This window comes from Oncorhynchus nerka, linkage group LG15, assembly GCF_034236695.1.
Source record: "Oncorhynchus nerka isolate Pitt River linkage group LG15, Oner_Uvic_2.0, whole genome shotgun sequence".
NCBI classification, from domain to species: Eukaryota; Metazoa; Chordata; class Actinopteri; order Salmoniformes; family Salmonidae; genus Oncorhynchus; species Oncorhynchus nerka.
In genome coordinates, this window is record NC_088410.1 from 38,524,194 (window position 1) to 38,551,909 (window position 27,716).

General features: G+C 41.8%; 2 protein-coding genes across 2 annotated transcripts; one reads left to right on the forward strand and one right to left on the reverse strand.

Annotated features, from left to right (window-relative positions):
• Positions 1–1,743: 1,743 nt before the first annotated feature.
• Positions 1,744–5,877, reverse strand: LOC115103565 (uncharacterized). Its single transcript, XM_029624403.2, has 2 exons — positions 5,746–5,877; positions 1,744–4,251 (listed from the first exon to the last, which is right to left on the reverse strand). Exon 2 carries the CDS (start codon positions 4,241–4,243, stop codon positions 3,449–3,451), a length of 795 nt encoding a protein of 264 aa, XP_029480263.1. The 5' UTR covers positions 4,244–4,251; positions 5,746–5,877; the 3' UTR covers positions 1,744–3,448.
• A 265-nt stretch (positions 5,878–6,142) lies between these two features.
• commd1 (copper metabolism (Murr1) domain containing 1) lies at positions 6,143–27,716 on the forward strand. Its single transcript, XM_029624843.2, has 3 exons — positions 6,143–6,354; positions 6,897–7,184; positions 26,197–27,716. The coding sequence occupies exons 1-3, from the start codon at positions 6,181–6,183 to the stop codon at positions 26,302–26,304; spliced, it is 570 nt and encodes a 189-aa protein (XP_029480703.1). The 5' UTR covers positions 6,143–6,180; the 3' UTR covers positions 26,305–27,716.

Genomic DNA, 27,716 nt, shown 5'->3' on the forward strand with positions numbered 1-27,716 from the left:
TGAAATGGCCACACTTTATTTACCCTACAATACATTTATGACTTGCCATTAAGTGTTACTGCCTGACTACAGGGATATAAACAGGTCCAAGGGGCACTGACAACACCATGGAATGTGTTGCGCATTCATTGTAACAGCCACATACAGATGTAGGATCTTAATTTGAGCCAATTTGCTACAGCAGGAAAATAATCCAACAGCAACAGGAAAATTGAATTATGATGTGGATTAATTAAGGGATTTCTTTTTAGGGGTTGATAAATTTTTCGTCAGGGCAAATAAATTCTGAAATCAATGTCCAAATTACAAACTTTAGAAGCCAAATACACTTCAAGTTTGCATTCCCTGCTGTGCAGGATAATTACCAGCAACAAAAGAGTGATCAAATTAAGATCCTACATCGGTAGGGCACTACGTTATAGTATGAAGTCTAAGTTTCATTTCCTTGTAAGAGGAAAGGGAGTGCTTTATAGTTTTAAACTTCTTCGGGATCGGTGTCCTGTCCACAGGACGGTTGAGCTAACGTAGGCTAATGCGATTAGACATAGAGATATCTGATATTGGCAGAAAGCTTAGCTATTACAGTGAAATAATACCATGCTATTGTTTGATGAGAGTGCACAATTTTGAACATGAAAAATTATGAATAAACAAATTAGGCACATTTGGGCAGTCTTGATACAATATGTTAAACAGAAATGCAATGGTTCATTTGATCAGTCTAAAACGTTGCATATTCACTGCTGCCATCTAGTGGCAAATCTCAATTGTACGTGGGCTGGAATAATACATTATGGCCTTTCTATTGCATTTCAAAGATGATGGTACAAAAAAAATACAAAAGAACAGTTGTTTTTTTCTTTGTATTATCTTTTACCAGATCTATTGTGTTATTCTCCTACATTCCTTTCACATTTACACAAACTTCAAAGTGTTTGCTTTCAAATGGTACCAAGAATATGCATATCTTTGCTTCATTTGGGTATGTCATTTTAGGTGAAAATTGAAAAAAGGGGACGGATCCTTAAGAGTTTCAGTGAGTGTGGTTTCAGCCTTCCCGCCACCAACATATCAATGCCAAAAATCATCAAATTGATCTGGATTAAAGTTTATCCAAAATGGACTCCTAAGCTTGACAGCTCCATGGTAACATGGTGTGCCAATGAAGACTTCCTGTAACTGGTACATTGCCTGTCAAACACACCTCAGCCTTATCACTAAGTTTACCGATATTGAGATAATGGTCAGACCCATACCTAGGATTTGAGTGGAGGTTGAACTGTATGTCTGTCTCGGAAAATATCTAGTGCATTTCAATTCAATAAAAACACATGTATGCTGCTGGGAAATAATGCTTTTAATACCCTCACCTCAGATTAAATGGCCAGTTGGCTGTTGTTGTACACATTTCTAGTCCTGTTTGTGGTGACATTAAACTATATATTCAATAGAAACTGAGTGGGAGATGAGGTTATTATGAAACAATGTGATTTGAGAAATCGAGACTGATCATCTTATGATACTGTAAACCGTCTATAAATAGACCATATTTGACTGTAATCAGTGAACTTTGACCTAAATCACAGCTGGTGTGAGACACACAAAGATAAACAGTAGTTATAAACTACTGCTTGAGAAAAAGGGATTTCAATTGATATGAGAATAAATGTGTGAATCTATTTAAATGAATGTAAACGGGTAATTTTCTACATTGTAATTTGATGATTTCGAATAAAACACACATTTGGAATATGAGAAACTTTAATAAATGCATTGGAACAGAAACCAAGTTAAAGAAGCTACTTCTCTCTTTCTCTTCATTAATCCTGTTCTAGGGGTATATATCTGCCAATAGCATCCCACACCTGGGAACTATAACACAAGCATATTCAATGAACTACAGTATATTCTGATTGGTCAATCTCAGTGCAATCTTAAAGCGAATAGAGAATAAAGAGTGGGAAATAGATGGGTTGATTTAATGTATGCTTTCTTTGATTGCTAATGCACAAATGTTGACTTATTCCCTTTTATCAACAGTTTATGATTTATAACAAATTCACATTCTGAATGAACGCTTCATAATGAGTCTACTTTGACAGTTTATACCAGTTTATACCAGATACCCGCTTGTAAAACCACTTTACTCATCTCTTTCTACTTTCACAAACGTTTTAACTATAAGGTGTGGTATCGGTTTGTGGTTAAAGATGGTCATACTTTGTACTGTACAAACAATGTACTGTACTCCGTCTGTGTCGCTGAAACGTTACAGATTGCGAGACAGAAATGTAAAGGTAATTTCCCATTGAGACGACATATGCAGCGTTTACCGTGACTGCGAAGTCGCCACTGAATTAAAATTTAATTTGACCCCCTTTTCTCCCCAATTTCGTGGTATCCAATTGTTTAGTAGCTACTATCTTGTCTCATCGCTACAACTCCCGTACGGGCTCGGGAGAGACGAAGGTTGAAAGTCATGCGTCCTCCGATACACAACCCAACCAAGCCGCACTGCTTCTTAACACAGCGCCATCCAACCCGGAAGCCAGCCACACCAATGTGTCGGAGGAAACACCGTGCACCTGGCAACCTTGGTTAGCGCGCACTGTGCCCGGCCCGCCACAGGAGTCACTGGTGCGCGATGAGACAAGGATCTCCCTACCGGCCAAACCCTCCCTAACCCGGACGACGTTACCACAGAGCCTGGGTGCGAACCCAGAGTCTCTGGTGGTACAGCAGGCGCTGTCGCCACTGAAATTTGCCTTAATATTTCTATCACGCAGTAATGCTGAACATCCGCAATACGAATTGAATAGAGCCCGTAGTCAGTTGAATCTAAACAAGAAGCTGCTTAACCAATTAGAACAGAGCTGTTACAACACTGTGGGAAATGATTAACTATTGGCCTTGGTTTTACAGAAAATCAATTATGTACAGTTGCATTAGTGAAAGATAATTACGATTATTAAAGGGCAATCTGCAGTTCTGTATTCTGTTCCAAACCTGGACCAGGTTCTGTATTCTGTTCCAAACCTGGACCAGGTTCTGTATTCTGTTCCAAACCTGGACCAGGTTCTGTATTCTGTTCCAAACCTGGACCAGGTTCTGTATTCTGTTCCAAACCTGGTAACTGGGCTGCCATTGGGCTGTATTGTAGTTTTCTCTAGAAGTATAGAGGTTGATTATAATCTTTCAGAAATCTACACATATAAAGAAGTGATTGTATGTTGAAATAAAAAAATAAAAATTAACTTTATTCTAAATAATTGTTTAAAAAGTGACTTAGGGTTAGGGTCACTGCTGTAGGTACAGTGTAACAATAATGAGTACTTACAATAGTGTTGCACTGTAAACCTACTTATAGGAGCACTGTAATAAATGTTGTCCACAATTATTTCCCGATTCGTCCTGTAAGATGAACCCTTTTGACTCTCTTTGGCCCAGTCTACAGAATGACACAGCATCGCCTCTCCCGCCGAGGCTTATGGGAGTCTCTGCTCTCGGGGATACTGACAGACACATGATTTATTTTGCTCTCACAAAGCATTAAGTCATGTGGCATGTCAATCACAGACTCCCTTGATGGTGTTGGCCTGGGACTCACAACAGAGGGCCTCTTGTTGTTGACCCAGTCAGTTTGGCTGACAGCTGGTTGATAAACGGTGGTGTGGCTTCGAGCTGGAGTCTCTTGCCGCTTGACTGCTTTGACAAACATAATGGTACTGGGGTACCCAGCTTGCCTTAGCAGCTCTTCCAGTTCCAGATTACGGATGAGCCTGACCAAACCCTTACTGATCCGATAGGTGTTCTGGCGATCAAAAGTCCTCACATCCTCGTGTTGGGTCACATAGACTTTATCCAATACCAAGCCTGGGTGAAGACTGATGATGATACGGTCCATATTGCTGTCATCATGGTATCCTTTGTAGTTCTGCCTAACGTATGGTGGCAGGTCACCTGCCCCTGGGGTATTCAGGTTGCCCACCTCATAGTATGGAAAGTTCTGGTTGGGGAGCAATTGATAACAGTTACCGTCACACTCGAGTCGGTTATCGAAGTGATGGAAACCGAACTCCTTCCTTTTGGGGTTGTACAGCGCCAGCAGGTCACCATTGTTGTCGAATATGACGTAGTTATGGGAGAACCAGTGGAGCAGGTAAAGCCCATGCCTGGGCCAAGGCCTACCAAAGCCAGACGAGTTGAGGTGTCCAATTTCATTTAATGTTTTAATGTTAGCCATCGTTACACCTGAAGAGATTGGAGGAAAGAGAGAGAGGAAAACAAAATGTTTACCCTACAACTACATGACATGCCTGTCATACACAATATAGCTACACTACATGACAAAAAGTATGTGGACACCTGCTCGTCGAACATCTCATTCCAATTTCATGGGTATTAAATATGGAGTAGGTCCCACCCTTATTGTACTGATGTTATTTCCAGATGCAGTTTGGAACTCGGTAGTAAGTGTTGCAACCGAGGACAGATGATTTTTACGCGCTTCAGCACTCGGCGTTCCCGTTCTGTGAGCTTGTGTGGCCTACCACTTCTCATTTGAGCCGTTTTTGGTCCTAGAAGTTTCCACTTCACAATAACAGCACTTACAGTTGACCGGGGCAGCTCTAGCAGGGCAGGAAGTTGATGAACTGACTTGTTGAAAAGGTGGCATCATATGACGGTGCCACGTTGAACGTCACTGAGCTCTTCAGTAAGGCTATTCTACTGCCAATGTTTATCTATGGAGAATGCATGGCGGTGTGCTCGATTTTACACACTTGTCAGCAGCGGGTTTGCAGGCGAAAACCTGAGGAAAATCGAATCAGGAAGTGCTGTTATTCTGGAACCTCTCTTTTCCATTGCAAGCCTATCCTCCATTTAAAGCGATATCAACCAGATTCCTTTCTCTATGGCTTCCACATGGTGTGAACAGTATTTAGACATAGTTTCTGGCTTTTATTCTGAAAAATGAGCGAGAATGATCACATCGTGTCTGTGGATAGCTAGGTGTCTCCAGATTTGTGTATGCGCGAGCGCCTGGAGCAAGACCTTTTCTCTCGCTCTCCTATTGAAAAGGCTACCATCCGGTTTAAATATGTTTGATTATTTATTGTAAAAACAACCTGAGGATTGATTATAAAAAACATTTGACATGTTTCTACGAACTTTACGGATACTATTTTGAATTTTCGTCTGCCCGTCGTGAACTGCACGAGCCTGTGGATTACTAAACAAAACGCGCCAACCAAATGGAGGTTTTTGGATATAAAAATAATCTTTATCGAACAAAACAAACATTTATTGTGTAACTGGGAGTCTCGTGAGTGCAAACATACGAAGATCATCAAAGGTAAGGGATTGATTTGATTGGTCACGAAAGTCAGAAAAGCAAAATACTTTGCTGCTAGCTGTTTAATGTTGTGTCTGCTGAGAGAGCTGTCCTCACATAATCGCATGGTTTGCTTTCACCGTAAATCCTTTTTGAAATCTGACACGCCGGGTGGATTAATATTCAAACACTCAAAAATATTTTGTCAATTTTTGAAAATTATTATTAGTACTGGCTGATACTGTAATTCACAAACTATACAATAATAGGTGTTTGATGTTACAGTTACGATGCCAAATGGAGAAAACAACCTGTGATACCCTTTACTATTTTGTCATGAACACACACTCTCTCTCTCTTTCTCTCGCTCTCACATACACACACACACACACTCATACATACTTGCCCTGTACCTTATTTATGAAGTAGATCTGTTCTTGCTGCTTTCTTGCGTGCGTATGCTGTGTCCTAGTGAGTGTTTTATGGGTATTATCCTGGTAGGGATTGGGTTGGGAGGCTGAAATTTAGGAAATGAAACCGAAAGTACCACATTTTTTGCATGTCAACATTAAAGACTGATTTTGAAACTGTACAAAAATTAACATACTTTTCATGTTCTACTTAGTTTGTCAAAGGTTTACAAAGGCCATACTATATTTTGAATTTTCATTATATAACACTACATTTTATCAACCTCAAGTAGCTTTCAACGATGATTGTGTGTGTGTGTGGATGGGTTTTCTTGGATATGTAGGCCAATCAGTGATTGATGTGCGTGAGTATGGTGAGAAACACAGCCAATGAGCGGGTATACACAACAGGAGTCACGTGACCAGTGGGGCTACAACATGGCGGATGTTGAAACGTCGAAATCTTTGAACGGTTTGCTGAACGGAATAGCACAAATAGTGTATTATAATAATGCTGAAATAACAGAGGAACTTTTGAAAAATGAACTTTATCCAGACTTAACGCAGGAGGAGTTTCGCGCGATGCATGAAAAGATGAAAGGTCTTTTAAAGGTACTGTCAACTTCTGCATTTTGAGACCATTCTCACCTGATTCCCCTCGTGTTGATTGACAAGCTACATTATTATAGGGATAGGCTATAGGTAGCAAATGGATACATGTTTCAAATGCTCAACCTCGTCCTGCAGCCCATATGCTTGAAACCAGTTTCTCTATTGTCTTTCTTTAGCTGTCTGTACAATCTTACCAAAACAAATCTTTCAGCTCAATCAGTTAATTCAATTTGTACTATACTGTACAAATGGCCTTGTAAATAAATAGCTAGGATAGGGTGTGTGGATTCATTCATGTTGACAACAGTGGTTTTCAATGATAGATCAGTTTGTCTGTCTACAGGCTGAGATTTACCTCTCACTAGATTGCAGCACTAGAACACCTGTGTAAACACATGTCAAGTTTCCCTTCAATGTCCTTGATGTGAAGATGAAGTTGTCTACATTTCTATCTTGTCCAGGCCAAGAGAATACAACTAGAAAAACGTCAACCTCTTTGTTAGACTAACAAATATTTGCTTATTTTCTTCTCCCCCTCTCAGTCTATCGCCACTGCTAACATGGATCAGGCCCAGCTGGAAGCCTTCCTGACTGCCCAGACCAGGAAGCAGGGCACGGGGGGTGTGAGCGCCGAGCAGGCGGCCGCCCTCTCCCGGTTTTGGAAGAGCCACCGGGCCCGGGTGAGGGAGAGCCTGCTGGGCCAGAGCCGCTGGGAGCCCGGCCTGAAGGGCCTCACCTGGAGGGTGGACCTCCAGACCTCAGCCAGCAGAGGGGGTGCTGTTAACATTCCCGTGGCCCTGATGGAGCTGGAACTGGGCAGGACTGGAGAGGTGAGAGGGGAGTGGGAAGAGGGAGGGGGGGCGCAAGAAGCCCACTCTTTAAAATACCAGTCACACTGACTGTACAAGCACATTATATGGCTGCCTACAATTAGACCAATGTTATGTTTTGATTCCCCAGTTGTGCTTTCAGACATAGTACATTATGGAAATCAACAGGCTTTCTCATCTGGACTTGTTCCATAATGTGCCCCAGGTGGGCGGAGTTTGCACATTTAGATTTTAAACCATCATCTAATTAGTCTTAAAGTGAAATTGCCACCCCCACCCCCGGGCCACCGGGTCATGCATAGTTGAACCTCTAGGAAATGTAATGTCAATATAATGTAGGACTATGCAAACTGAGGAAGCTGAAGAGTACATGTCATTCAGAACACAGTGACTTTGTACTCACCTTCCTCTTTCCTGCTTTAGCAGTATATTTATTACATTGTCATAGTTTCAAATTGTTGTGTCTGATATACCAGTGCTACATATACAGTACTGGTCTGCCTCTCACCTATTAGTCCTCAACCTAACATATTGTCGTGTCCCAAATTACACCCTATTCCCAATGTAGCACACTACTTTTGGCCCTATGAGCCCTGGTCAAAAGTAGTGCACTATATAGGAAATGGAGTGCCATTTGGGATGCATATATAGTTGAGGGTTGGGGACTATACTGGAATTTCAATAGTATCACTGTAACCCAATATCTCACAATCCATCTAAGAATGCTGGTATGACTTTTTAATGGCACGCTATAATTTGTTTTGCAAAGGTGGTGTTAATTTTGGTTATCCCAAAAGCCTGGCCCTGTGTGAACCTTTTTAAAAAGGCATTCCCCTGCCTCTATCATGTTATTGACCAGCATTGTTGTGGAGAGTTGGCATCTCTGTGGCTCTGCTGAGATGGCGACTTGGCTCTAGCTTCAATCCTTTTAGTCTGGAATTAGCTGATGACACTACTATTATCTTCTCTTCTTGGTATTAGTAGGAGGGAGAGTTCCAGGAAACAAAAAGTTTCACAATTATAGGTGCCAAAAGCATTGTCTTACGCCAGATAGACAATGCAACAATATTGCCTGCTGTTCGGTTGACAGACGAGCGTTGTGTAGGAGTGACGTCACCTGCTAGAAGACAATGGGCAATTCCCTGGTAACAGTGATGCTGAGAATCTGATTTTTCACTTTAAAATGTATGTCAAACAAAAACCAATGATTTCAAAGTTAAACCATAAAGAATGACGGTTTGTGTGTGAAAGATGAGTCTCAGCATCACTCTGTTACTGGGGAATTGCCCCAATGTAAGGTCAACACTGTTAGAATGTGAGAACGAGGTGGCCTAGTACTATAAGTGAGACTATATTGCAGTGTAGGCACATCAGTCCCAGGGAATAAGATTATTGTATCAATTCGTAAAAGAAAAGTACATTCAGTTTTTAGAGCTTTTTCTGCTCCTACTACAGATTTGTTTTCCAACCGCCAAACTAGCTATATTTAGTTGATTATTATTACATCCATGATTGATTACAACACAGTGCATTATAAACAAGTATGATCATTTGCATCATCCCTACCAATAAACATCCTTTTTATAGCCAGTAAATGTAACTGGCCAATAGGCTCATACTCCCATATCAAGATCATTCGAAGTGCTTTAGGTTAGGATGCTGTGGGCTTTCATTTAATTTAATCTCTATGACTTGAAGGGTGTAAATGACTTAGGTTATAGATGGGATAAAGAAATAGGCCTATGTATCTATAAGCTATATATCAACATTTGGCATGATTCTATTTGTCTTTGGTTTGGTCATAGATCAGATGGAAACACATTTTCCCTAGTTTGGTTTGTAAAGTCGCTATGGAAGCCACGGCTCAGATGTCTGAGAGTGTCTGAGAGGGGGAAAGTATTTTGAGGCGTGCGGCCCAAATGGCATCCTTTTCCCTATAGGGCATTACTTTTGACCAAAGGGAATAGGGTGCCATTTGGGACGATCACCAAGTCAACTGACAGACCCCAGCTAAAGCAACCACCACGGAGGTTACAGGTAGAGGTCGACCGATTATGATTTTTCAACGCCGATACCGATTATTGGAGGACAACCCAAAAAAAATCCGCTGCCGATTAATCGGCCGATTTTAAAAATGTATTTGTAATAATGATAATTACAACAATACTGAATGAACACTTATTTTAACTTAATATAATACATCAATAAAATCAATTTAGCCTCAAATAAATAATGAAACATGTTCAATTTGGTTTAAATAATGCAAAAACAAAGTGTTGGAGAAGAAAGTAAAAGTGCAATATGTGCCATGTAAGAAAGCTAACATTTAAGTTCCTTGCTCAGAACATATGAAAGCTGGTGGTTCCTTTTATTAACATGAGTCTTCAATATTCCAAGGTAAGAGGTTTTAGTTAATATAGGACTATTTCTCTCTATACCATTTGTATTTCATATACCTTTGACAATTGGATGTTCTTATAGGCACTTTAGTATTGCCAGTGTAACAGTATAGCTTCCGTATCTCTCCTCCCTCCTACCTGGGCTCGAACCAGGAACACAACGACAACAGCCACCCTCAAAGCAGCGTTACCCATGCAGAGCAAGGGGAAGAACTACTCCAAGTCTCAGAGCGAGTGATGTTTGAAACGCTATTAGCGCGCACCCCGCTAACTAGCTAGCCATTTCACATCACATCGTTACACCAGCCTAATCTCGGGAGTTGATAGGCTTGAAGTCATAAACAGCAGAGCTGCTGGCAAAACGCACTAATGTGCTGTTTGAATGAATGCTTATGAGCCTGCTAGTGCCTACTGTCGCTCAGTCAGACTGCTCTATCAAATCATAGACTTAATTATAACATAACACAGAAATGCGAGCCTTAGGTCATTAATATGGTTGAATCCGGAAACTATCATCTCGAAAACAAGACGTTTATTCTTTCAGTGAAATTCGGAACCGTTCCGTATTTAATCTAACGGGTGGCATCCATCAGTCTAAATATTCCTGTTACATTGCACTACCTTCAATGTTATGTTATAATTAGGTAAAATTCTGGCAAATTATTTCTCAATGAGCCAGGCGGCCCAAACTGTTGCATATACCCTGACTCTGCGTGCAATGAACGCAAGAGAAGTGACACAATTTCACCTGGTTAATATTGCCTGCTAACATGAATTTCTTTTAACTAAATATGCAGGTTTAAAAAAAAGATACTTCTGTGTATTGATTTTAAGAAAGGCATTGGTGTTTATGGTTAGGTACACATTGGAGCAAATACAGTCCTTTTTCGCGAATGCGCACTGCATCGATTATATGCAACGCAGGACACGCTAGATAAACTAGTAATATCATCAACCATGTGTAGTTATAACTAGTGATTATGATTGAGTTTAATGCTAGCTAGTAACTTACCTTGGCTTCTTACTGCATTCGCGTAACCGGCAGGCTCCTCGTGAGGCAGGTGGTTAGAGCATTGGACTAGTTAACCGTAAAGTTTCAAGATTGAATTCCTGAGCTGACAAGGTAAAAATCTGTCGTTCTGCCCCTGAACAAGGCAGTTAACCCACCGTTCCTAGGCCGTCATTAAAAATAAGAATGTGTTCTTAACTGACTTGCCTAGTTAAATAAAGATTAAATAAAGGTGTCCAAAAAATTATAATAATAAAAAATCGGCGTCCAAAATTACCGATTTCCGATTGTTATGAAAACTTGAAATCGGCCATTCCGATTAATCGGTCGACCTCTGGGATCGACAGGTCTGGGATCAGCTTGCCCCGCCCCTTTCCTCATCTTAATCACCAACGGCCAAGCACCAAACAGTCTATTCCAGCTATAGGACGACATCTTATCTGCATGACTGAGCTACATCCATTCTATGGTTGGTTGGTGGGTTAGTTTGTCCCGCTAATGCTTCTATAGCCTTGATTTTCTAGAGCGGGGTGGGCAGCTCCAGTCCTTGAGGGCCTGATTGGTGTCACTTTTTCCCCATCCCTAGCAAACACAGCTGATTAATCAAATTTAATTCTAAACTGAAGATCATGATTAGGTGATTATTGGAGTCAGGTGTGTTAGCTGGGACAAAACTGTGACACTAATCAAGCCCTCGAGGACTGGAATTGCCCCCCCCTGCTCTAGAGTCAACTGCTTGAAAAGGCTATACAGAACTTTTGCTTCTGAGGGTGCTCTAGAGCCAAAAGGGGTCCCCCAGAAATATTGCACAGAAATGGCCTAATTTAACAGGAAAATGTATATGAACCATACAGAATACAATCAAGACAACATTTCAAATGGCTTCCTATTTCTTTTGCATGTCTCATCTTCTAATGGACCGGAGTGGCCCACTTTCATTCAACACACAGGCCTATTTACTCTGAATCGGGAGTTCCCTGTAGACTTGAGATAAAATGGAACATAGCATCCGCTCCCACCTATTTAAATAAACTTGGAATAGCCTAATAATGGGCTGGGTGGAGTCTGCTCCGTTCCCAATGGAGCTTCAGCTTTTATCTGGGATCAAAAATATGTTCTAATCTGACCCAATCACTTCCTTGCTGTAACCACAGGCATTGAGCCTTTTCATGGATACTAAAACCGATTCAAAGCCGATCTATGAAAACATAATTTTTACTAGGGTGAATAGAAGTGGTCTGTTGACATTTTGATTTGGCAGTGGGAGAGACTATTTCATTCGTGAGAACTTTAACCAAGAATTCCAGTGTGTGTACTTCTTACAATAACGTGATAAATCAATAACTTCACTTAGTACCTAGTAGCACAGTTGTACAATTTTCCGTATGAAAACTAGAGGCTGACAGACCATTGGTAGTCTGTGTAGAGTAAGATTAACACGGTCACATGCAATTTTTCTACAGGTTAGTCACCCCTCATCTATAAAACAAACATTAGCACAAGTCTGAATTATGCAGTATAGGTTTTCTGATGAGTAGGCCAATTTGGTTCTGTAACCGTTTGTAATTGGGTCAGTAACCAAAAGATTGCTGGATCGAATCCCTGAGCTGACATGGTAAAAATCTGTCGTTCTGCTCTTGAGCAAAGCAGTCAACCCACTGTTCCCCGGGCGCCGAAGACATGGATGTCGATAGGCAGCCCTCCGGACATCTCTGATTCAGAGGGGTTGGGTTAAATGCGGAAGACTCATTGTTGTACAACTGACTAGGTATCCCCCTTTCCCTTTATTTATTTGCCCAGTGATTGTGGTTTAAAAAAAGCCTACATCCTACCTACACATACTATTCTCTGCAACTGACAGTTTATCAGGTGCTGTGAAATAGTAAACTAATTCTGTTGGTTTTGGGGGAGATCCCCTAAAGTAGTTGTTCAATGGATCTATTTACTTAGCTGAGGGAAGCTAAGTAAATAGCACCACTGATGGCTGTGCTCTCCCCTTTGAAGATGACCACAGTACATGCTGTACATTCTATTGAATTCTCAGCGCTCCAGTAGTAAACCATCTCTTCGTGCTGTATGAGGGTGTAGTTTACACATCTTTACATTTCATATAGCACGTTCCTGTTCTTTAGGCACGAAACGTTATGAAACATTTCAAAATGGAGGTGCTACAGGATCTTGTCCAATAAGAACACACATTTGTTTTTCCCATTGTAAAACGTTTTGTCCTACTGAACACCATTAACTAAGCCCATCCAGGTGTTGGTCTTGACTTTTCATCCGGATGACATCCTAAGCCTTAGTTCTCCTACTGTAAGTGCATTACATTTGACAGACAGTGTTTTGCACCAGTGATCCGTGGAATCAAGAGAGGAGTTCCCAGTTGATGTTTGATTTACAAGACAAGCTTTTACCAGCAGCGACCGAACCCAACCTCCATTACCTTGTGAAGTCAAAGACATAATGCACTAACAATATCAGCCGTCAGGCAGAAAGAATGTTGACTGAATCCCTATGACCAAATTGTTTTTGTCAAAAGGGAAGGTTTGTTCTGTGTGTGTGCCAATTCAAGAGTTCGGAAAGTGAAGATATATGATAGGTATTCAGACCATTCCAATTCCTGACTATAGATGAGAGCTGGCATGTAACATTAGGTGTCTTTTAATTGGAGGGTGGAGAGTCAAGACATGGAAAGTAGAGGAGGACGATTGCTTATTACACATTGTCTCCCTGTCCTATTTTCTCAGGATGCTGGCTTATAACTGTCTTTACATGTCGATGTGTTTACCTACATGTCAATCATTGGCAAACATAGAAGGCATGACCAATTATTTTCTCCACACAGGTGATTTCTAAGAGGACTGCACAGTGAAATCTTAAATAAAAACATATCCTCTTGTTTTCTCTCCTGTCATTCTTCCGTTTTGTTGTAAAGGGAGCACACTTGTATTCCCAGGGTATCCAGCCTGGTCTCATAGACTAGACGTAACATAGTAAATGTAAATCCGTCCCACTCAAATTAGTATGGATACATAAGACCGATGGTTCCTGAAGGCAAAAAGGAAAGTAGGATGGGCATAGAACGTGAACATCTAGCAAGTCAAAGGTTATGAGTTCATCATGGACAATTTTAGCTAATTAGCAACTTTTCAACTACTTGCTACTTTGCAACTACTTAGCATATTAGCTAACCCTTCCCCTAAATCTAACATTAACCCTTACCCTACCCATTAACCCAACTCCTAAACTTAACCCTAACCCCTAGCCTAGCTAACGTGAGCCAGCAAGCTAATGTTAGCCACCTTTCTGTAATTCATAACATGTTATATGTTTTGCAAGTTTGTTACATACTGTACATTTAACAAATTCGTAACGCAATACGAATTGTAATTTGTAAAATATCATACGAAATGTTGATGGACACCTACAAATGAATACGTACCATATCATACCAAATGGAGTGTCTCAGATTTACATAGAGAATAATAAGAAATGCTCTGAGACCAGGTTGGGGTATCATATCTCACGATAGACCCCAGCTCTGTTTTGGCTAGCACTCTTATTATCTCATATATTATTGTTTTTCCAGTAAACAAATGCATTAGCCTGAGCGTGGCCCTTTGAGTGTATTAAATGAGTTCTCTAATATATGATGACAGATCCGATAGACTCGTAGGTGTCTCCAATACTGAAGAGAGGAATGGGTGTAGCAACAGTGAGTCAGCATTCTAACTCTGTGTGCATCCCAAACGGCCCTATATAGTGCACTACATCTGATCAGAGCCTATGGTCCTCAAGAATAGTGCAACCTATATAGAGAATAGATTGCCATGACCTTGAGACGCAGCCCAACTTGTGAAACTACTGTATTCAGACCTAAGGAGTTGTTGGTGGTTATTTGGTTATGCACACAATGGGGATGGAAGATAGATTGGATAGGACTACAGTTGTCTGTCGGTTGACCTGTAGTGTGTCTAAAATGACAGTTTGTATTCAGTGTCTTCTATGAGTCCTTTTGTATTACACATTTTAGTTGCCTGTCAGTGTTTAGCAAACCATTGTCTCTGTTAATTGTGCCAGGTATGCTGTGTAGGCCTATATAGCATATCATTCATTTTGTGCTGTTAACAGTGTGTAGGCAAAACATAAACACATGCATACTTTTAATGCTCCCTCAAAGAGAACTCAAAAACACTGAGTGCATCGATGGTCTGCAACATAGTTCATTCTCAATGCATTTTCCCTCCGCACATGGCTAGCATAACAGCACATACACTATCGTTCAAAAGTTTGGGGTTACTTAGAAATGTTCTTATTTTTGCAAGATGAGCACATTTTTGTCCATTGAAATAACATCCAATTGATCAGAAATACAGTGTAGACATTATTCATGTTGTAAATGACTGGCTACTCCAGGCTAACGTCCCTGTCCCGAAGCAAGCACCAGTTAGCATGGAGCTAGCCTCGAGCTAGGCCCATCTCCCGGCTAGCCAAAGAGGTCCACCAGCCAATTCTTGGGCTACAATACCGCTTTTGCCAATTAGCCTGGACCCTTTACTGCCGACACGGAGCCCCGCCGATCCATCACGGCTGGTCTGCCGACGTAACCGTCCGAGGTGGTTTCAACAGGCTCCTCCGTTGCGACTTTACCGGAAGCCCATCTGCTAGCCCCATGTCTCCAGCTCGCCTAAGGTAGCAGCGACTACGGAATTGGCTCCCTGGCTTATCTAGTGCTACTCATTGGACCCTATGATCACTTGGCTACACATACCACTCCCTAATGTTAATATGCTTTGTCTATTGCTGTTTTGGTTAGTGAATATCTTATTTCACTGAAGAGCCCCTAGCCCTGCCCAATATGCCTTAGATAGCCCTTTTGTTCCACCTCCCACACATGCAGTGACCTCACCTGGCTTAAATGGTGCCTCTAGAGACAAAACCTCTCATCGTCACTTAATGCCTAGGTTTACCTCCACTGTACTCACATCCTACCATACCCTTGTCTGTACATTATCACTTAACTATTCTTCCACGCCCAGAAATCTGCTCCTTTGACTCTGTTCCGAACGCACTACACGACCAGTTCTTATAGCCGTACCATTATCCTACTCCTCCTCTGTTCCTCTGGTGATGTAGAGCTTAACCCAGGCCCTGTAGCCCCCAGCACCACTCCCATTCCCCATGCACTCTAATTTGTTGACTTCTGTAACCGTAAAAGCCTTTGTTTCATGCATGTTAATATTAGAAGCCTCCTCCCTAAGTTTGTTTTATTCACTGCTTTAGAACACTCCGCCAACTCTGTCATAGCTGTGTCTGAATCATGCCTTAGGAAGGCCAACAAAGATCCTGACATTTCCATCCCTAACTATAACAGCTTCCAAAAAAATAGAACAGCCAAAGGAGGTGGAGTTAGCCTGCAGAGTTCTGTCATACTATCCAAGTCTGTGCCCAAACAATTCGAGCTTACACCATAGATGGGGGGGGGGATCAAATCAATTCACATATCTTCACGGTTCGTACTGTTACGTGACCTAAACTGGGATCTAAGCTAGATTCCCTCAATCTCACACAAATTATTAAGGAACCTACCAGGTACAACCCTAAATCTGTAACCATGGGCACCGTCTTAGACATCATCCTGACCAAATTGCCCTCTAAATGCACCTCTGCTGTCTTCAACCAGGATCTCAGCGATCACTGCCTCATTGCCTGCGTGTGTAATGGGTCCACGGTCAAATGACCACCCCTCATCATTGTCACACGCTCCCTAAAACACTTCAGCGAGCAGGCCTTTCTTATCGACCTGGCCCGGGTATCCTGGAAGGATATTGACCTCATCCCGTCAGTAGAGGATACCTGGTTTCACTTTAAGTGCTTTCCACGCCATCTTGAATAAGCATGCCCCATTCAAAGAATGTAGAACTAAGAACAGATACAGCCCTTGGTTCACCCCAGACTTGACTGCCCTTGACCAGCACAAAAACATCCTGTGGCGTTCTTCATTAGCATCGAATAGCCCCCGCAATATGCAACTTTTCAGGGAAGTCAGGAACCAATATACCCAGTTAGTTAGGAAAGCTAAGGCTAGCTTTTTCAAACAGAAATTCGCATCCAGTAGCACTAATTCAAAAAAGTTTTGGGACACTGTAAAGTCCATGGAGAATAAGAGCACCTCCTCCCAGCTGCCCACTGCACTGAGGCTAGGAAACACTGTCACCACTGATAATCCTTGATAATCAATCATTTCAATAAGAACCTACCCCGGCAACAACTTGCCCAAGCCCCCCTGCTTCTCCTTCACCCAAATCCAGACAGTTGATGTTCTGAAAGAGCTGGAAAATATTGATCCCTACAAATCAGCTGGGCTAGACAATCTGGACCCTCTCTTTCTAAAATGATCCACCGAAATTGTTGCAACCCCTATTACTAGCCTGTTCAACCTCTCTGTCGTATCGTCTGAGATCCCCAAAGATTGGAAAGCTGTCATGGTCATCCCCCTCTTGATGGATGTAGTCCATCACAGTGCCATCCGTTTTGTCACCAAAGCGCCATATACTACCCACCACTGCGATCTGTATGCTCTCGTTGGCTAGCCCTTGCTTCATATTCGTCGCCAAACCCACTGGCTCCAGGTCATCTATAAGTCTTTGATATGTAAAGCCCCGCCTTATCTCAGCTCACTGGTCACCATAGCAACACCCACCCGTAGCATGCGCTCCAGCAGGTATATTTCACTGGTCATCCCCAAAGCCAACACTTACTTTGGCCGTCTTTCCTTACAGTTCTCTGCTGCCAATGACTGGAACGAATTGCAAGAATTGCAAAAAAGCCTTATATCTCCCTCACTAACTTCAAGCATCAGCTGTCAGAGCAGCTTACCGATTACTGTGCCTGTACACAGCCAATATGTAAATAGCACACCCAACTACCTCATCCCCATATTGTTATTTATCCTCTTGCTTTTTTGCAACCCAATATCTCTACTTGCATATCATCTGCACATCTATCACACATAATGTTAAATTGTAATTATTTCGCCTCTATGGCTATTAATTGCCTTACCTCCATACTATTCTACATTTGCACACACTGTACATAGATTTTTCTATTGTGTTATTGACTGTACGTTTGTTTGTAAATCTGTTGTTTTTGTCACACTGCTTTGCTTTATCTTGGCCAGGCTGCAGTTGTAAATGAGAACTTGTTCTCAACTGCCTACCTGGTTAAATAAAGGTGAAATAAATTTTAAAAACCAGTGACGAGGTGACTCCGGGATGCTTGCCTTCTAGGCAGAGTTGCAAAGAAAAAGCCATATCTGACTGGCCAATAAAAATAAAAGTTTAAGATGGGCAAAAGAACAGACACTGGACAGAGAGACTCTACCTAGAAGGCCAGCGTCCCGGAGTCGCCTCTTCACGGTTGATGTTGAGACTGGTGTTTTGCGGGTACTATTTAATGAAGCTGCCAGGTGAGGACTTTTTCAGGGGGCTGTTTCTCAAACTAGACACTAATGTACTTGTCCTCTTGCTCAGTTGTGCACCGGGGCCTCGTATGGACGAGCCTTAATTTCTCAGAACAAGAATAGACTGACAAGTTTCAGAAGAAAGTTCTTGTTTCTAGTCATTTTGAGCCTGTAATCGAACCCAAAAATGCTGATGCTCCAGATACTCAACTAGTCTAAAGAAGGCCAGTTTTGTTTCTTTAATCAGCACAATCGTTTTCAGCTGTGCTAACATAATTGCAAAAGGGTTTTCTAATGATCAATTAGCCTTTTAAAATTCTGAACTTGGATTAGCTAACACAACGTGCCATTGGAACACAGGAGTGATGGTTGTTGATTTTTTTTGTTTTTAAAATGTTTATTTCACCTTTATTTAACCAGGTAGGCTAGTTGAAAACAAGTTCTCATTTGCAACTGCGACCTGGCTAAGATAAAGCATAGCAGTGTGAACAGACAACAACACAGTTACACATGGAGTAAACAATAAACAAGTCAATAACAGTAGAAACAAAAAAATTATATATATACATTGTGTGCAAAAGGCATGAGGAGGTAGACAATAAATAGGCCATAGGAGTGAATATTTACAATTTAGCAGATTAACACTGGAGTGATAAATGATCAGATGAACATGTGCAGGTAGAGATACTGGTGTGCAAAAGAGCAGAAAAGTAAATAAAATAAAAAACGTATGGAGATGAGGTAGGTAAATTGGGTGGGTTATATACCGATGGACTATGTACAGCTGCAGCGATCGGTTAGCTGCTCAGATAGCAGATGTTTAAAGTTGATGAGGGAGATAAGTCTCCAACTTCAGAGATTTTTGCAATTCGTTCCAGTCGCAGGCAGCAGAGATCTGGAAGGAAATGTGGCCAAATTAGGTTTTGGCTTTAGGGATGATCAGTGACCTACACCTGCTGGAGCGCGTGCTACGGATGGGTGTTTCCATCGTGACCAGTGAACTGAGATAAGGCGGAGCTTTACTTAGCATAGACTTGTAGATGACCTGGAGCCAGTGGGTCTGGCGGCGAACATGTAGCGAGGGCCAGCCGACTAGAGCATACAGGTCGCAGTGGTGGGTGGTATAAGGTGCTTTAGTAACAAAACGGATGGCACTGTGATAAACTGCATCCAGTTTGCTAAGTAGAGTATTGGAGGCTATTTTGTAGATGACATCGCCGAAGTCGAGGATCGGTAGGATAGTCAGTTTTACTAGGGTAAGTTTGCCGGTGTGAGTGAAGGAGGCTTTGTTGCGAAATAGAAAGCCGACTCTAGATTTGATTTTGTTTTGGAGATGTTTGATATGAGTCTGGAAGGAGAGTTTGTAGTCTAGCCAGACACCTAGGTACTTATAGATGTCCACATATTCTAGGTCGGAACCATCCAGGGTGGTGATGCTAGTCGGGCGTGCGGGTGCAGGCAGCGAACGGTTGAAAAGCATGCATTTGGTTTTACTAGCGTTTAAGAGCATTTGGAGGCCACGGGAAGGAGTGTTGTATGGCATTGAAGCTTGTTTGGAGGTTAGATAGCACCGTGTCCAAGGAAGGGCCAGAAGTATACAGAATGGTGTCGTCTGCGTAGAGGTGGATCAGGGAATCGCCCGCAGCAAGAGCAACATCATTGATATATACAGAGAAAAGAGTCGGCCCGAGAATTTAACCCTGTGGTACCCCCATAGAGACTGCCAGAGGACCGGACAACATGCCCTCCGATTTGACACACTGAACTCTGTCTGCAAAGTAGTTGGTGAACAAGGCAAGGCAGTCATTAGAAAAACCGAGGTTATTGAGTCTGCCGATAAGAATGTGGTGATTGACAGAGTCGAAAGCCTTGGCCAGGTTGATGAAGACGACTGCACAGTACTGTCTTTTATCGATGGCGGTTATGATATCGTTTAGTACCTTGAGCGTGGCTGAGGTGCACCCGTGACCGGCTCGGAAACCGGATTGCACAGCGGAGAAGGTACGGTGGGATTCAAGATGGTCAGTGATCTGTTTGTTGACTTGGCTTTCGAATACCTTAGATAGGCAGGGCAGGATGGATATAGGTCTGTAACAGTTTGGGTCCAGGGTATCTCCCCCTTTGAAGAGGGGGATGACCGCGGCAGCTTTCCAATCCTTGGGGATCTCAGATGATACGAAGGAGAGGTTGAACAGGCTGGTAATAGGGGTTGCGACAATGGCGGAGGACAGTTTCAGAAATAGAGGGTCCAGATTGTCAAGGTTGTGCAGCTCTTTCAGAACATCTGCTATCTGGATTTGGGTAAAGGAGTAGCTGCGGGGGGGGCAGCCGTTGAGACATGCTTGTTGAAGTTTTCGATTATCACGGATTTATCGGTGGTGACCGTGTTACCTAGCCTCAGTGCAGTGGGCAGCTGGGAGGAGGTGCTCTTGTTCTCCATGGACTTTACAGTGTTCCAGAACTTTTTGGAGTTAGAGCTACAGGATGCAAATTTCTGCTTGAAAAAGCTGGCCTTTGCTTTCCTGACTGACTGTGTGTATTGGTTCCTGACTTCCCTGAACAGTTGCATATCTCGGGGACTATTCGATGCTATTACAGTCCTCTGTAAGCCTATGGATATTCCATAAAAAAATTCTGCCATTTCCAGCTACAATAGTCATTTACAACCAAACATCTACACTGTATTTCTGATCAATTTGATGTTATTTTAATGGACATTTTTTTTTTTGCTTTTCTTTCAAAAACAAGGAAATTTCTAAGTGACCCCAAACTTTTGAACGGTAGTTTACTTAACCAACCAGGATAAACACTTATCATTCAATATACAGTATCAGTAATATCTTCACTAGTAACCAAACAGGACCTACCTGAATCTTTCCAATAAGAAATGCTTGTTTTTGTTGCAAAACTTTTGCTATGTTGTGCACTAATGAATATACAGCCCTGGTTACCTGTGTTTTTTGTCATGTCCAGCCCGAACGGGCATGTGGCACTGTGTGGATGTGGGTCAAGCCCATTGAGAACATGTACAGGTGATCGGTTGCCGGTGCAACTGGTGTCAGCAGTCGCTCTGGTGTCTGAGGCAGTTGGGGCTGGCCTGCTTCATTGCCAATGGCACTGCTGGGCAGGGATTTTGGGTCCCATGAAAAGATATCACTTTGGGCCCCACCACCACAGGCCACACCAACCCTGCGCAACTGCTGTAACCACACACCTCCAGAACGCAATCAACCCACTCAAAGATTTAAATAATTCTACCTTTGCAGCCTTGCAACTCTCTTGTAGTCCAATATTTACTGACAGTGAGCTGTGAAAATATAACACTGTGCAGATATGCATGCAACATTCTGCATACAGTGGAATTCACTATTTGATGCAAGACTCATACCCTCTATAAGAAATGTGCTGAAGGCCATCTTTTACAGTCTAAATGTCATTTTAATGGTAAGATTATTGAATGGAAAATTATTTTAACATTAATGAATGACTTAAAATAAATATAACTTAAATAAACATGAACCTCTACATTATCTATAGAATGATATAACAAACAAAATAATAAAATCAGCAGCAGATTTCTGAACTAAGTATACATACCAACTAGAAAATAAGCAGCTGTAGAAGTGGAAATGGGAACATAAAATGGAAATGAAAAGGCCTGATGGTGGTGCTTCATGATCAGTGATTGGCACACAGAAAGGACTTTATCCTCACTAATCTGTCCAACTTTCAGAACAGCAGAAAATTATTCTACAATTTTTGCAGTGGTGTGAAACCTAGTGTCCAAGTCACTTATGGTGATGTCCATGGCAGTAAAAACACTGTGTTCTGAAACATCGTTGCTGCACTGTCCTGAGCTGTCTCTTCTTGAGGTCTCATCATGGAATCTCTTCCTTTTCCTCTGGCGTCTGTGTTTCTTGCTAAATTGAGGTGCAACATCCATTTGCGTAGCAATCAGTGTTGCCTCAGACAGGAGAGACTCCCATCATCTTTAGGGGCGGCAGGTAGCCTACTGGTTAGAGCGTTGGGCCAGTAACAGAAAGGTTGCTAAGATCAAATCCCTGAGCTGACAAGGTAAAAATCTGTCTTTCAGCCATCATTGTAAATAAAAATGTGTTCTTAACTGACTTGCGATTAACTATGCAATTATTTGTTCTTAACTGACTAGCCTAGTTAAATAATAAATAAATAAATAAATATATATATATGAGCCTGGATCTCTTCCTTTAAAGACTCTGATTTTGGCTGCCTCTGTGTCAAGTGAGATTTTTCCTGACTGGACAATCACATTCCTGTCCTCAATGCCTAGCAGTACCTGCAATTATTCAACACAATGCTGCTCACGTCGTTCTTCATTTGGGAGTAGGGCTGGTTCAGGGGGATGGGTTTGACAGGCCTGCTGAGTCTGATGCTGCATCTGAGCCTGGCACCAGGCAGGGGCTGGGACAACTGATTTGGTATTGCATTGATTTAAATGTTGGCTGAAAGAGGAACGAAATGTAAACACTCGGAAATGTTCTGTTTAGATATTAAGTAACTAATGTTAGGGGAGCAAAAAGTAGGCTACGGACTAAGCTAACAGGTTCATTCCCACCACTCACAGACTACACCCACCTTCCTTTGTGAAAAATTGGGTGACATACTGTCGTCCTTTATTTTCTCTCTCCTATCTTTCTTTCCTTTCGTTTTTGGAAGCCTGATTTGTCTGGAAGCCTGATTTGTCTATAGGAAGCTGAGACCTGATGCTCCACCGGTACTCCTCACTCGCAATTCACTGCTACTGTTCGCGCCTGGTTTGGGGGCAGGACCGAACCATTAGATGTAAATATATGGGGGGGTTGTGCAATACGGAGGCTCTCCGGATGTTTACTTTTTTGCCAAAAACAAGAAAAGAAAAAGAAAACGTTTTATTAGTACATTGTAAAATAAATATTATATTAATGATATGTACAAATGATATGTACAAAAAAAATATTAACCTAAATATTAACCTTCTAATTTTCAGTCACAGGCGCCACTATTCCCCCCCATACGGCGCCCCTGCTGCTGGGGCTCCCATTTCCCTCAGATCTCTTGTCTGCCACTCCCCTGGTACTGAGAATGAGGCCAGCAGAGCAGCACGCCCTTGAAGACAAGACACCACTTAGTTGAAGTCTCTACAGTGCTGTTGTATGAGAGGAGTTATTCATAAATTAAATTGCTGTCACTATGGTGAATTTACTACCTTTTTTCACCTCCGAGGAGAGGAAGGTTTTATTTTGTATTTTTTTGACTGAATATCCAAAACATACGATATACTTGCAGTGAAGCTGCTCAACAACTACACCATACCAGTCATCCACCTGACTCTCATTCAACAACTACACCATACCAGTCATCCACCTGACTCTCATTCAGAGTGACACACACATCCAGGGTTAATGCCCTGCTCAAGGGCACGTTGACAGATTTCCCACCAGGCCAAAAAAACATGAACCCGAACCCTCCAAGATTTCCCCCCACAGATCCCCAACTGCTGTCTCTGAACCATTCGAGACCCCCCAATTCATTCCATTCCCCACCCCCAAGAATCTCCAATGCACCAACAACCTAGAAAATTAACTAAAGAGGAAAAAGACAGAAGAAAACAGCAAACAACAATGAAAAAACTAAAAAACAAAGGACATCAAGGACACCTAAAATCATAACAGCAATGCCAACTGTATATGTTTGTGTTTATGTCTGGCACTATTGCATGAATGTGTGTGTGTGTTCTTGTATGCGTTTATTTGACTGAGTGTGTGTATATGCATGTGGACAAACACCTGCACGGCATCAGCCTCGGGCAAACCGGCATTAGCTGTAAAAACACTGCCCCTCAGTGTCAGTAGAGGAAGATTAGGATTGAGGTGTGCCTCATGGTACTTAGTTTAGTAGGCTAAACAGTAAATGAATGGTCTTTTTTTTTTCAACTTTTTATTTAACTAGGCAAGTCAGTTAAGAACAAATTCTTATTTACATTGACGGCCTACCCTAGCCAAACCTGGACAATGCTGGGCTAATTGTGTGCCACCCCATGGGACTCCCGAACATGGCCGGATGTGATTGTCTGGATTCAAAACAGGGACTGTGGTGATGCCTCTTGCACTGAGATGCAGTGCCTTAGACCGCTGCAACACTCGGGAGTCTGTATTAAGGCTAATGAGGAGCACTTGTACAGTAATTGTTTTGCAGTATAATAAAAGTAAATGATTATAGGTGTTTCAGGGCTTTGTCCTTTCAGTCTATGCAAGGAGATTACACAGAGTAACTGCATCTTAACTTGACTTATCAAGTCCTACTCACTAAGCCACAATGTTTGTGTTTTATAGAGTTGAGTGACAGTTGAACAATGCGAGTAGCATTCCATTAAGCTGAGTTATACGAGGTGGACAGATAGCTTCAAGAGCGTCCTCTCTCTCGCCAACCGAAATGAACACTGAATCGTCCTAGGCAACAGACACGCTTCAAACAAACAAATGACTGCGGAAAGAAATAAGGCAGCGGTAGCCAGTAACCAGGCAACCATTCTTTTAAGAGAGGTGATAGGGCCCTTGTAGTGATGTGCACTCTCGGGAACAAACAGACTAACAAAGACATGGACAGATGGAAGGTCTTGTGTCCTATTGTGGCCACCCAGGGACGTTCATTCATTTTTCAGTGGCATGTAATGAAGACGCTACATATCATAGAAATTGATGAGTAGATCGGCCAATCACACGATCTGCACATGGTCTGTGTACGCTGCGACTCATTTGAAAATATACTCTGACTCAAGTATCCCAAAATGTTTTGCGTGCCAGCAATCAACTTTTCAAGATGTTTAACTTTCAAAATACTGAAATACAGCCGTTATGATGCAAGTTATAATTTTGAAAACTTGATTGCTGACATACAACCCATTTTGGGACTATATCAACCATGGGCTAGTGAAACATACCAAAATGTAGTTTTTGGGGTGGATTTTTTATTTTAAAAGCAGGTGCTATAGTTGCTCTCCTGGCTTTACTTCACTGTTCTGGAATCTTCCATCTTCCAGCTTCCATATTCTAGTCATATCTGTGACCATTATGAGTTAAACACGATGCCACAAAACATCATGTTAAGACTCAAAAGTAGCTCTTCAAGGGGTATGGATGTCCTTGGACAGTCAGCTGTTTTTTTTAGGTCTTCTCCTCCTTTTTCCTCATTTGTCCTTCATACCCTGTTCCTGTCGTCATCTCTCTTTTGATGGCACGCTGGTTAAAGGTCACATTCTCACTAGTGATATTGGAGGCTATTTTTGAAATGCCTCAGAGACATGAGAGAATGAAAGTGAGTTTCTAGGGACCCTGCTATAAATGGGGAAAACTCAAATGACTGTGCTACAGGCAAAGTGTCGCTATATTTAGGCCAACTGTTGCCTTTTATTTGTGTCAGTAATTAACACTAGCTGTACCTCCTAGGTCATCTACCGCACGCACCACTTACAACAGTCTTCTGAAATCATTGTCCACTGTATTAGTTTCTTGGTAACACATAAAAAATAACTTTCTTGAATAAGCATCCTTTATAAACCGTCATAAAAATAAATGTGTTTTATTTCCATTAGTCCTTTTTAGTTTGTTGTCCGTTGGAAAGAGAAAGAACAAGTGTTTGGTCCTAACTGAATGTGTCTGGACCACATCCTGGTTCTAGGCTTCTCTTTTCTGTTAACTTTCCGACCCCATTTTCAAACACACCTCTTCCTGTAGCAGTGTTGAAATATGCTTTTAAAAGGCTCAACGGATGTCAAACTGGCTTAGATCTCAGGTTCCATCTATAGCACCACTTCATAACAAAGTCTAGTTCTTTCAGCTCTATGATGTCATACAGTGGATGTTTATAGGAGTTTCCTAATCTGACCTTTGCTCCTGCTTTATGTGGCTGAGAGCTTGGACCTTAAAATAGGACTTGATGTGAGTAAAGGTTCCTGTTATCACAATGTTTCTGATGTCTCGTCAGTTGAGCTACATCCCTCAACCCATCATCCATGAAGTCGGCTCTACTGTCTTGGTCTTAATATACTGTCCCTATTTTCCCTTTGCCTTCCTTCCTTCCTTCCCCCACTCCTTTCCCTCTTCTCCGTTCTCGTTTTCCTTCCAGGATTCAGACTTTGTGTGTCTGGAGTTTGACGAGGCGAAGGTGAACCAGGTGTTGAAGAAGATGGCAGAGATCCAGGAGAGCATCGACGCCATCGTACACCGCAGCTAGGGTCTACATTTCTGTGTGAAATAGGAGAGAAACGTCCCCGTTCTATAAAAACAATAAGTGGTTTCCAGTCTTTTCCTGTCATTTCTTTTCATTCTATGACTTGGACAGAAAACATTAGCCTGCCAGGTAGCAGACAGGAAAACTATGCATTATAGATGTATCTTTATACCTTATTTACTGTACACACTGGCTAGCTCATTTCTTACAGTAAGTCCTATCTGTTGAGTCTAACAAATGGGATATTGTTCTATCAATGCTAGAGAGAACCTGCTGTTTTGTTTTGTGCCCGGGATGGAAGACTTCTTTTCACGTACAGAACATACAGTACTGTTATGCTTGATTTACAATTAGTGCAATGTCCATTTTGTACATACCCGTTGCCATTCCAGACAGTGATACATTGATATTTCAGTTTAAGCCTAGTAAACCTAACATCCCCTTGCTTAATGTTGGGCAGACAACTTGTACGATATTGTTGTTCCCAAAGGAACTGCTTCTTCCCACACTATTTCTAGCCCCTCAACATTCCGGCTGCCTGACCTGGTCTGAACTTTCCATACTGGGCACAGGCCAGGGGTGTAGGCTGTTCAGTGAGGTGAGACATTCACAACAGTGCAAGTAGAAATAGAAATGACAAGATTTGCTATTCTACATGACAGACAAGCCTATCTGTTGTACATGCAAAATAATGATCTGAATATGTTGTATGGTTGCACCCTCCTGGACAGACCCACATGCTGTCCCAATTGGCCCAATGTCTTAAATATCCATATTTTCTTGTCTCACTTATTTTGTATTGATTGGAAAGACTTTTGATTGTTGAAAAGCAAAATGATGGAAACTATCTGGTCCTTTGAACTGTCAGTGATCATAGAAGAGAAAGAATGAACATTTATTCATCCATAGTGATGTCATAAAGATGAATTTGTACAATAAAGGTTAGAGCTGGGACGATAAACCAAAAATGATTGATACTGACCGAACCAACATTTTTCTCTAACATTTGACTGATATTGATATTAACGATAAGTAGCCTTTACTAGAGGAATGTGTAGTTTAAAGACAATCAGTAAGTCTGCTAATATACACTATTTCTAACTAGATAATCGATAGCTACAACATTCAAAGTAGTAGTTTTAAGGGTAATACAAAAGAAGTAACTGGTGCACATTCATGTTATCAATGTATTCAGTTTGTCGTTATCGTGATAATTCAGTCAATTTATGGTGATTTGTCCATATCGCCCAGCTCTAATGACAGGTCCATGTCATCTTGTTACCCCCATTTGCAGAATGGGAAATCAACCCACACTTTGGATCAGGTGTTAAAAAAAAAAAATAAACCGTAACAAAAATGTATCAACGCCTGCTTTTCATGTTGTCTTTGTAATGAATAAACCAAAGTTAAAGGAC

Coding starts and splice junctions, on each gene's coding strand:
- LOC115103565 (XM_029624403.2), bottom strand. CDS start 4,243: ATGGCTAACATTAAAACATTAAATGAAATTGGACACCTCAACTCGTCT.
- commd1 (XM_029624843.2), top strand. CDS start 6,181: ATGGCGGATGTTGAAACGTCGAAATCTTTGAACGGTTTGCTGAACGGA. Junction 6,355..6,896: donor AGATGAAAGGTCTTTTAAAG/GTACTGTCAACT, acceptor TCCCCCTCTCAG/TCTATCGCCACTGCTAACAT. Junction 7,185..26,196: donor AACTGGGCAGGACTGGAGAG/GTGAGAGGGGAG, acceptor TTTTCCTTCCAG/GATTCAGACTTTGTGTGTCT.